Source organism: Saccostrea cucullata, unplaced genomic scaffold (assembly GCF_032062105.1).
Source record: "Saccostrea cucullata isolate Sc308-1 unplaced genomic scaffold, CSIRO_AGI_Scuc_v1 ctg2245, whole genome shotgun sequence".
NCBI classification, from domain to species: Eukaryota; Metazoa; Mollusca; class Bivalvia; order Ostreida; family Ostreidae; genus Saccostrea; species Saccostrea cuccullata.
The window spans coordinates 132,448-144,701 of NW_026919667.1; the positions used below are offsets into that span (position 1 = coordinate 132,448).

At 32.9% G+C, this 12,254-nt stretch overlaps 1 protein-coding gene across 1 annotated transcript; it reads right to left on the reverse strand.

Moving 5' to 3' along the window:
• Positions 1-1,131: 1,131 nt before the first annotated feature.
• Positions 1,132-12,019, reverse strand: LOC134235803 (uncharacterized). Its single transcript, XM_062717974.1, has 6 exons — positions 12,016-12,019; positions 10,313-10,900; positions 5,647-5,901; positions 5,096-5,356; positions 1,933-2,030; positions 1,132-1,807 (listed from the first exon to the last, which is right to left on the reverse strand). The coding sequence occupies exons 1-6, from the start codon at positions 12,017-12,019 to the stop codon at positions 1,139-1,141; spliced, it is 1,875 nt and encodes a 624-aa protein (XP_062573958.1). The 3' UTR covers positions 1,132-1,138.
• Positions 12,020-12,254: the final 235 nt, after the last annotated feature.

Sequence of the window (12,254 nt, forward strand, 5' to 3'; positions counted from 1 at the left end):
AGAAAACTTCATTGACAATGATATTTGTAAAGGCCAAAAAATATCGTGCGCCGAACACTGATGTTTAAAATCCCTTAAAAGCTCTTTTCATATGCGTACGACACTACAGGTTTAATGTATTTTGTCAAAATATCTACAAAATGATTTTCCAACAGCATGCAAAAAATTATTAGCATTGGTTGAATAGTATTTAAACTGTTAGTTCGTGTTTTGGGGACAACCCTCGTACATATAAGATACAATTGTATTCGGTAAATAACATATTCTATTCGTTCACTTTCACCTTAGAGACTAATTTTTGCGAAAAAGTATATTATGTTTGTAATGTCCCAAAAAATAATATGTAAAAAGTAACTCATATACATGTACCTATGTTGAAAAAGAAAGCACCATCGAATAACTCAGATCGGAAGAAATTTCATGATATGCTGTAAAAAAAATTGCTAAAGGTTAGGAGGTCATTTTTAAGACAATACAAAATACAAATTAAAATTGATAATGAGCTTATAAAAATAAAATTTACTTCTGCAAAAATATCTTACCAGGAATCCGCGCAAGTCTTCAACATCATGGTCTTCTGCATGTGCGTGGAGAGGACATTTTCTCCCGATGTATTTAAACAAATCATTCTCTGTTATAAAAGTGTTGTCTAGCTCTTTACCAAACTCTGTAGGTGTACAGCTATATCCAACTTCATAATGAAGGTCGCTGTTAAATGTTTCTGTTAGAGATGACAACATCTCTATTACTTCTTTTTTAACATAAATAAAGGCACCATGTATTGATATCTCTTGCGTCTGATCATCATCATTATACAATAACAACTGTATAAAGCTCTCACTTACTCCTAAAACTAAAACGTGTTCTTCATAATAAAACATAGCAGTGTCTATATATATACATTTTCTTCCATCGATCAATGGTTTCCAACCTTCCATCAGACAAAGCACAATCAGTCTGTAGAAGAGAAATACGGGCAGAACAGGGAATCTGATGTACAGTGTCGGTGATTTGTTGGGATGTGAATGAATCTTTGATTTTACGTGCTCTGGAACTTTCATTCTATTCATACTTGGAATAAAACATATATCAGACTTTTCTTCTATCGCCATGAGACCCAGTCCTTCCATATATTTCATCATATCATCCTTGTATTCCACTGCTGATTGGTTTTCGTAACTGTCCAGATTGATTTAAGGAACGTGCCTGAGATCTCACCGGTAGTTGTAAGTATATCCAGCGAATCTCTATTGGGGGCTGCATCTATAACTTTGTTGAAACTAGCTTGCTTTGAATCCGTCATCACATATTTAAATGAATTGACAAACCACTGAATATCAAGGATAACAGTTTCAGATCCAAAATGAAGATGACAGTCGTAGATTCTATTTTCAGTCAAAATATGAACTAGTTCCTCCAATTTTCTCCTTGGGGTTTTAAATGAAAAATATAGAATCACGCCAATATCATGATAAAAGCGTAATAAGTCTTTGAACTCTCGTCTGCTTAAAAGAAGCACTTCATCAAATGATTCCTTTAATTTGTCTACTTTCTGAAGTTTTGTCTCTTTTTTCTCTGAAATAAATTTTTCAAATATAGCCCAATCCAGGGGTATTTCTTCTCCCCAATGTGTTTGTGACTTTAATACTTCCACAATGTTTTTTTCTAATTCAGCAAGACTTTCCACAGATGCTCTATCATGTTCTTTGAGACTTAGTGTAAAATATCTATCGCTGGACAAGTGTGTTTTAATCGTGGAAGACACAGGAAACGACTCGATAAGTCTTTGGTAATATTCAGTTTTTTCCTTGAAAATACGATTTTATAAATGAACTCTTATGTTTTTCGAAAACTTCAATTTATTCTAAACATGATTAAAAAAATCATCATATATGATTTACAGATGTGACTAACAAAAGGCTATTGACATACCTTTTCCGTTTTCTCCTCTGCATGAGTAGCAACAAGAATAACAGGGGCCTCACTTCCACAGTAACAGTTCACAGATTTCAACCAAAATAGAAGATAATCTGTAAAAAAGTGTTTTACGCACAACTCTGTTGAAAATATTATAAATAATTCATAAATTCCAGAGCGTACTCTAATTAATCATTTTTGTAATCAATACTTTAATCTGATCATTAAATAACCAATTTACAAATCAGTATTAGTTTTGTTTATTTTTTTTCTATGACAGTATCTTCTCAAAGTTTTCCTTTCAAACTATTTATTTGATTTTATTTTATTGGCTATCTTTATTTTATTGGCTATTTGCCCTTTTCACCATGTCTTGCAGTGTCGATCTGTATTTGATCTAAAGGAAAGCTGTTTTCCGGGTATTCTTTTTGATATTCGTATTTAAACAAAATTAAAAATCATAGAGAAAGAAGACAAGAAGTTGTAAGACTATGGGATATTGAATGTGCACTTAAAGATCTTAAGTTTAAGTCAAATATTTAATGCACACGTACATGTATATGTAACGTTTATGGGTCTGTACATGTCATTTAAAGATAAAAAAGCAAGAGGTCCAAGTCCAGGGGCCTTTATTCGCACTTCTGATAAAGTGTACAATCTATCACTTCTAATTGAATTAAGCCTCGAAGCATCCTGTAGATATGACTTAAGCTTTGAAATTGCAAAATTAGGTCATCAAGATATACAATTAAGATAAAGACTCTGAGAGGCCATGAAATAAACTGATAATGATTCTAAGCCAGTAGGTATTTGACATACTCTAAATTAGGTCACGGTGACCTGCTTTTCGGTCCACATTCTCTGACAACCCACGATGCATCAACTAATCAAGTTAAACGATTCGAAGGCGATAAGTTCCTGATATCCTTAAATATAGCCATAAAATGTCGAATGTTGGTCACCATGACCTACTTTTTTGGTTGATTGTATATATATATTGTTTAACGTCCCTCTCCAGAATATTTCACTGATATGGATTTTTTTGGGTTGAAGTTCTCTGAAAACCCAAGATGCATCAACTGATAGAGTTTGATGATTCTAAGTCAATAAAATCAAAATACCTGAGATACTCAAAAGTAGGCCACTATGACCTATTTTTGGTCAACATTCACCGAAAACTCAAAATGCACTAACTGACAAAGTTTGCAATTCTAAGCCAATAGGTACCAATGATAAAATATATGTAAATATAGCCATAAAATGTCAAAAGTAGGTTACTATGACCTCGCAATACAGTTTAGGTGCGCAATGGAAATATCGACTAAATTTTTCTATTTAAAAATGTATTTATAATCGGGATGGCGATTATTTTTAGTACATTATTTATATCGGATAATTGTAATTATGATTAATAACTACATATCGAGGACGAGTATATTTTATATTTAGACTAGTCACGTGATGCTGCAGTCACGCGATTTTAGTACATTGACTTGCAGTATTGATGTTACATATAAATATCACTAGTGCAAGGGAATAACCAATATGGATTTCCAAGTTAAGGACATACATATTTTCAACACGCATTGTAGTTTCAAAAAAGTGCTGCGATCCTGTTTAAATTCTGCAGTTGTATTGTTAACATTAGAATTATATTTGTATTTGCTGGTCAGCAGCATGAAACATTGATATAATTAAATTGTTTTCAAGATTTCAACAGGATCGCAGCACTTTTCAGATATCTTAATAGTTCAAGAGTTGAAGTGTAAAAGCTTACTTTGATCTATAGAGTGTATGCCCTTGCACTAGATCAATTTATTAAGACCCCCACGTTACCCTCCGATGTACTTGCATACAAATATACGGCAGCGTCAAATTAAATACGTAATGTACAGAAAATATATTAATAAAATAGTAAAGAAGACATAAAATAATAAAATAGTGAAGAAGACATAAAATTCAAGTTACTGGCCCATAGAATAACTGTAAATAATATTTTTTTTCATTAGAGAATACATATTTTGTTGAAAAAATATAGCTTCTTCTGTCTCTCACTGCATACAAACTACATCACGTTGTAAGCATATACGTCATATTGACAAGTGTATTGCGATCAGTGACCTGTTTATAACTTGTAATGTGGGATCTAACTAACGACAAAACAGTAAGCTGTAGTAAGTTGTTATGTAGGTTGATGATTTCTTACAGGTTAAATTAGCAAATCAACTCATTTCGTGGTCATTTCGTGGTATTTTAAAGAAATGTTGTATGACGTATATGTGCATGATGCCATAGGCTAGTTTTCCCGTACAAATTAGGCTCCGCCTTTTTGTAACCTTAACACTGCTGTGCTCCTTTTTTGTCATTTTTCGATGAAATTTTTAAACTATCAAAGTTTTCAATAAAGTTTTTCAAAGTGTTAAAGTTATCACAATAGTAAATCAAAGTTTTCAAAGTGTCAGAGTATAACTATAGTTAACTATAGTAAACAAAAGTAAACATTAGTTTTTTTTTTATTAGGGACGCCGCACAAATGATCATAGAATACGCCCTAGTCTTTGGCTTAAAAGAGCATAATAATAACGTAAAGGATGTCACTGTTTGCCCGGCTTTGTAAGCATTTATGACGCTGAAGAATGATGCATGATTAAATTCAGTACTTATAAGGTACTTTGATATTTTACCCAAAACTGTCGATAGAAATGTAAAAAGAAATACGTACAATGTACCAGCAATTAAAACATTGTTCTTTTTTTATTACACTAAATTAATTTTAGTAGATATAAACCGCAAATTGGGCATAAAAAATAAATCTATTTATTCCCCTGATGATCAATATTTTTGAAATGTCATGTATGTGACCAAAAAGATCTTTACGGTAGAAATAAAATTAAATATGGAAAACCAGATAGCATGACACTTTTCCAACATATTTCTTTTAATACGTTTTTCATAATTGTATATACTACTGTGAATTCAAGAACATTCAGTGAGATGCAAGTAGAGTATGATGATAAAAATAAAAATATGTTATGGATAGCTAAACTTTTCGAAATATTTCAAATATGGTAATAATTTTTTAATTCACCACAAATGAAGCTAAAATTTCACACTCAGGTTGACCAATAAGGGGGCTGTTATCAAATGATATATTTTTGGAGATAATCATTCCTCTTACCCCTATTGCTCCATTTTGAGAACATAGTATCCTTCTGATCGCACAGCTCCTCATCTATGACATCTTCCAAGTTTTTGGACATGTCAATTACCAAAATGTAGAACGCTCTTTTACTGAGGTAGATTTGATGACAGGCGTAATACATACACTGTCCTCCAAAATCAAGGATACTTAGAAGCCTTTTCTTCTCTATCGTTTCTGCATCATTGATTGGAACATTTTCTTCAATATGGATCGCAGCCTCGCACTTACGCACAGCAACTTTAAATTGAAATATGTAACACAGATTAATTTAATATCAGTTGCAATATACATTGGTTTTCCTGTTGTTATTATTCACAAAAACAAGCAAAGATTTTAAAGGCTTAGGTAAATACATATACATGTATGATGAAAATGAATGGATTTCTTTTATTTTTGGTTATATCTTAAAACAGATGTGTTTCATCCTCTCTCTCTCTCTCTCTCTCTCTCTCTCTCTCTCTCTGGCAATATGCATGTATCTTTAAAGACAACCAATTTGTCATGCATGTTTATCACAGATTTTCAACCTTTTAGTTTTCCTTCTTTTTCCAGGACGACAAAAATATCATTGTGCACTTCTAGTCCTACAGTAGACTTGATTTTTTGTATGTCCTCTTTAGATTTCTTCTGTAGTCTTTCCAGCAAAGTTGTTTTTCCAGCTCCCGCACAACCGACTATCATTGCCCGTGCTCTATATATTGGCGTTTTTCCCTTTTTCAGGTATTCCAAGTATCGACGTCGGGCATCTAAATCCCATTGCAATATTTCTTCAGGGATTTTCACTGAAAAAGAGAAGCTATCTCTATACACGTTTACTTCAAGTTACTGAATGTCAATCCATTTTCAAATGTAATTAATTTTCCCAGGTTGTGTATCCCTCTCAACAGTATTAAGAAAATTAGTCAAAATAAATATCTTATTAAAAGGACCGCGAAGAGCTTGTTAAGGAAAAAATCTATTCTTCTAATTTCAGGAAACTGACACGAAAAAAAAGGATGAAAGAGACCAAATGATGTCTTTTAACAAGGTTTGTAACAATACAGTCTTTGTTTCTAAAGCTTAGTATTTTACATTTAATGGTAATTTAGGAGAACTGCGTTTAAATTCCGCGTAGCAATCCAATCTCCTCAAAGATGCATTGAACTTAAGATTTGAATATATTCAATGAATGGAATAAAGATTGATTAAGCGTGTTGATTTTAATGCTTTTGTGAAGAAAATTGTCAATAATCTTGATTTAAAAATGCTGATTTTCCAATTTCCGTCGTATTTAGTATTTTTTGCGCCTGGATTGACAGATCGGAGCGTATATTGCTTTTGTCCATTCTGTCTGATTGTCCTTTAACCTTTGACATCTTTTTGACCGTGAGAGATAGAAACTTGATAGCTAGAATAATCGCTTTACTAATAAAGTTCTTACTAATGACACCAAGGTTAATACCCATGTGACATTGAATGTTACGTATATTCTTTAAATAGCATTTACAACCTTAAGACATAACCTATGAACTATAAGAAACAGACACTTTATATTTACTTTGCATATTCCACAAATAAGGTTCTTTCAGATGACACCAATGTTAATGACCTTATGACCTCGACTGTGACATGTATGCTAAAAATAGTGTTTTAGAAGGTCGTTGCGACCAGGTGCATAGTGTTTCAAAACACATTTTGTTTCCTATTGTAACAAATCAACATGGACATACATGTTCACCCTGTTTAATCTTAGTTAAATATCATCAAATCCAGATTATTTCTTCTTTTCAGTAGGGTGGCCGAAAAAGTTATTAGGAGAGTAAGCTTTAGATACATAAGAAAAAAATTGCTTGTGTTGTATAATATCGTATCTTAATATATGCAAATTTGCAAAATAATTTTGAAAAAATTATATCTCCCAGGAGAGTGAAATATGCAGCCAGTTCTTTGGAAATACCTGAAAAATAAAATTAATAAGTATATATCTATAATTTAAGTATATTTGCTTGGGTGAAGACATATTAGACATCACCATCAATGCTTTCAATATCTAACTTGAAAAAGCAGAACTGGGTACATATCCTTTTACTGTCTCAAAATAAATTATTCGTTACTTCTGTTGTCAAAAGCCCACTTGACCCTGACATTCAGGCCACCAAAAATTTTCGCCTGCAAGGTACTTTGGTCGAATGCAGATTTCAACCATGAGTGTACTTAAGAAATAAATAACAAGTTTATAAACTTCAATGGAAATTGAAGTGGGTCGGTCACGTGATCAAATCCTGTGAAGGCCGAAGGCCTTCTCAGAAGATTTGATCACGTACCGACCCACTTCAATTTCCATTGAAGTTTATAAACTTGTTATTTATTACTTATAAATACATTTGAGACAGACAATTGAATATTTTCGAATTTATTTATTGCACAAACCGTCCGTCGTAGATTTTGAAAAAAATGACGTAAGGTGTAAATCGGCTTGCATGGCGGTTACGCTTCGAATTTGTTAGGCTAAGGAATCTATTTCGAAGGGAATAATTAGTGGAAGGCTACTTGTGATCATTAATAGTGAACAGATTGTTGTCTGGGAATATTTTTATTCGTGAAAATTGATAATTGATGCTGAAAAGACACAAGAAACACGTCCGAAGTTTGATGATAAAAAGTTGGAGGAATTTCGGTCGCCAGAAAGGGATGGATGGATCCGATGGATTGAGACACTTGTCCGAGCTAGTTAATTTGCAAATCATTCTACGATTACAGTAACTAAAGGCATACTTATCGTAAAACACTGATAAACACGGAGACACTGGCGACAGCTTTACATTGAACTACGAAAACTCAGAGGTGTTTGGCAGCTGTTCGTGGCATGATTGTTGCAATGGTATTTTCCTACAGATTTACACATTTATCGTGAGTAGAATTTTGAGATAAAATAATAGCCAAGTTTATCATGAAAAATTAACGAAAGGTCTACACCAAAAATAAGGATAAACGTTAGGCCCTACAGACTTTGCAGCTAACAAAAATGAAAAAAAATTGTAAAAGGTAGTTTTCTCTATGTACAGAGGTTGAATCGATAGCCAACAAACTGTATGAAATACTTGTTTACATTGTATATAAATTAATCATCATTTTAATTGCTTATTTTGTTCATTTTTATATCTGAAAAGCAAGTAGAGCAGGTCATAAATAACTTGTGTACCGGTAGATACCGTGTGAATAGGTCACGTATTGACCTCTAACCTCTGACAAACTTCATACAGAATTGAAGATATTTTTTCTCTGTATGTTTATATAATGGAGAGATACCACAAATGTATATATTTAACGGAATAGTAAGGCACATGTTATTATCTAGCAATTTGGAACCGATGTTTGAATTTAAAGAACCAAGCAAAAATGTTGTTGTGCAATAAATATAAGGTGTTTTTTATGTGAGGAACTATAGCTCTCTGGTTGTCCTTCAATTTTTTTTTTCAGATCAGCTAACTACAGATCTGCACCTAAAACAGAAATTAATTAAATTCTAAATTGTAAACCAACAAAGAGAACAATTTAATGCTACTATGAAAGACAAAACAGAAAACCTAATCTGCATCAAGATGCAAAATCCAAGAAAAGGATGGAAAATTAGGGAAATACAAAAAGGCTTAGTAAGCAGAAGTGAACAACCGATCAACCAATTCTAATCGAATTCTGAGGGCATTAGAATACTCAGTACAAACACTTTTGCAAACCAACCATCTATGGCACAGACCTCTTCTAATAAACCCCTGAAAGCCAACCTTTAGCAAAATGCTTATTTACTGTGTATCAACTTCACACTTCCCAATTCCAATCACGATGTAAAGGGCTCAGGAACATGGTCAAAGATTTTTTTTATCAAGTCAATTACAATAACATTACATTACTGAGAGCCAAAAAAATGTTTTATTTTTTATTTGTGAAGCCGTCTGCCAATTGTGAATTTGTGATTAAATACCTTGAACTCAACAAAAAAGTCACAATCCTATAGATGCTTTCTTTAGTATATTTCAGGGCGTTTCATCATTGTCCAAAACCACACTTACCTCTACTTTCAATCGAAAGTGCTTACATGTTTTAGTGATATATGAGGGCTGTTCAGTAAATAAATGTCCTGAACTTTCAGACATACTTTACAAATATCATTTGACAAAATTTGATTTTTCGCATGATTTAATCTTTAATGGTATATTTTTCAAAGGTTTATATTACACTTTTAGCGCCAGATAACATATTCTGAAATTTATTTTCACATGAAAACCTTTACTGATTGTAATTTGTCTATATTTATTTTTTCATTGAAATATTACTAATATTTTCCAAGTCTATTTCATTTTCCAGTTTTTAGGAAACAAATTTTCTAAGAACCATCCACTTTTCTAAACTTGTGACATAATATTAAATCTTTTTCAAAGAAAAAAAAATTGTACAGTATCATCTGTCCTTAAGAAATCCACTATAACGTCAACGACTCGTTAGACGTGCAGTGTAGGGAAACAGAATAGTGGATCAATTTTGTCCGTAATTTGATAATATTTGGTAAAATATTATATCTTGTATGAATGTTTTGAATACTGTTAATAATTTTTTCATTTGCGAGAACTTTATTTTCCTGTTATTACGCGAGACAGTGAGCTTGCAAAAAATCATTATTCTCGCTTATAATAGTATTCTTTAAGATTTTATAGAGAAGTGACAACAGTTTGTGAAAATTATGTCTCGCTAATAAAAAAAAATAATGACAATCTCGCCAAAAATTGGTGTCGCAAAATTAAGTGATCTACAGTATTCCTTTACAAGATTGTGAACGCTAACAAAGAGTCACAAATTATACAAAATCTGTGGTTTTAATCTTGTTTTGTACATGTTTAATCAAAGTTTAAACTGAGTCATGTGGCCATACATCCTCCGTCCCCTTAAGGAAACATTTTACAAAAAAAACAAGCTTAATTCACAAACAAAAATAGGCATAATTCTGTGTTTCCTTTGTAAATCAACAAATTAAAAGATGTTAAATTTATTTTCCGATCATTTGAATTACATTAATTGTAAACATCGATATTGATTTTGAAAAAAAAACATCTGAAAATGTGTCGGTGTTCCTTTAAAAATCTCCTCTACTGTTCAAGATGGAAAGAAAGAGAGAGAAAAAGAAAGAGATTGCATGAGAAGAAAAGGCATGGTACTTACACTGTCTTGAAATAGTAGAATGCAATGGTTTATCATCCAATATGTCATAAATGAGTATATCTTTTCCAAGCTTAGAAATAATTCTGGTTAGTATTTCTTTATAAGACGCGTACGTCCCAAAGGTTCTTCTGTATTCTTTTAAAGTGAAACAGCGGACAAATTTCCCTTTCCGGTAACTTTGAGATCTAAAATATTTCACAGAGCTCTCTAGCGACACTTTAAGTAATTGTCCCTCAATAAAGGGACAAAAGAGACAATTTTTCCTCTTTCTTATGTCTTTAAACATGACCATTTCTTGAAAATCAGTTTTCCTTCTCTTCCAACATGTGTGTAAGTAATCAAACATTGTTTCGTCTTGGACGCCATCTGACGCAAATGTCACTTTTTTGTCTTTAATGAAAACGAACCCTTTGGATTGCAATGTCTGAATGCTTTCGGTTATGCTCTTTAAAATAAGTTTTGTCCCACAAATTTCAAGTACTCTTGTTGTAAAAGTGTCTGTGCTTTCTAGGATAAAGGTATTATCATTACTGCAAAGGAGGAGAAATAAGGCAGCACGTTCCTCATTTGACAACTGCTTGTATTTTTCTACAAAAAAAAAGAAAAATTACTGATACTTTAGTACCATATAAGCAGAATATTCAGTTATTTTAATTTTAGCATTAATAGCGAGAATGTTAAAATCGACAAAACTGAAAATCGCTAAAATTGCACTTAATGTCTTCAAGTGCTCGGCAGCTACTTTTTGATTAGTTTGCTTAAAGATTAACACTCAAACGCATTCACAGAGATGAATAATGTCATTTATTTAAATGACGACATGAAAGAAAATACTTTACACAAAAGAATGGGGATCAGACTAACAAGCTCCGATTGAAATTCAAAATATACGTGATTCCAAAAATACCGGGACAGCATGGAAATAAAAATATAAGTGATCTGCTCAACTATCCACGTTATCCTAGCCCGCTTATCATTGGCTGGAACTTCGCATACCACCGGCGTAAAATCCCAGTCTGCTATACTTATTTTACATAAACTAGCACACATGTAAATACAACGTATTTAAGGATATCCGATCCTCAGCAAGGAAGGATAACTCTAAAAATTAATATTTAATTTGAAATGCATCAAAACGAAGCTCGAAAATGAAAATTTTTCATGCATCAATTTTCACTTTATTCATCTTTATAAGATTAAAGGTTTTTTGGAAGTTTTAAGTATCAGTCACATTATCCAGCGATGGGGTATACGATGAGAAACCGATGCTTTTTTTTGATGAAAATGGCGTGGTTGGAAGTGATCGGAAGGTAACTGAGGCCATTGTGCGAATCGGAGGTGTAATCGGTAGGAAATAATTCGTAGTTAAAATTCAGCGATGTCTCCAACGATGCCTCACATCGCTCCTCATCGACAACCCATCATTAACCCATCTTTCACGGATCGGTTGATGTTTGGCCGAGCATCGTTCAATATCCGTTGAATCTGATGTCATCGGGGGGTTAAGTGGTTTTCAACAGATAACGGCCGATCATTGGTCGATGTTCAAACGATGTTCATTAATGTATGAGCGAAGTAATATGCATCGGCCGATTATCCTGGGACATCGTTTTATGATTAGCAATGCATCGCTGGGCCTTTGAAAGTCCGGCCGGCAACCACGCCATTATTATCATAAAACGTATTGGTTGCCCATCGTATACCCATCGCTGGATAATGTGACTGATTCTGTAAGGACTACTAAGCCGATGTGGACCGATGTTGGGGCATTGTTAACACCACGGATTACCACCGATTACCACCGGTCTACGGCTACCGGCCGGGAAATGTGACCTATGCATTAGAAAAGGTCTTATAAAGGTTTATATTTGTACACTTTAAAAGGAAAAACATAATTAATACAGTTTATGAGCAATAAGATTTTCTTGAATCAAGCCTTAGA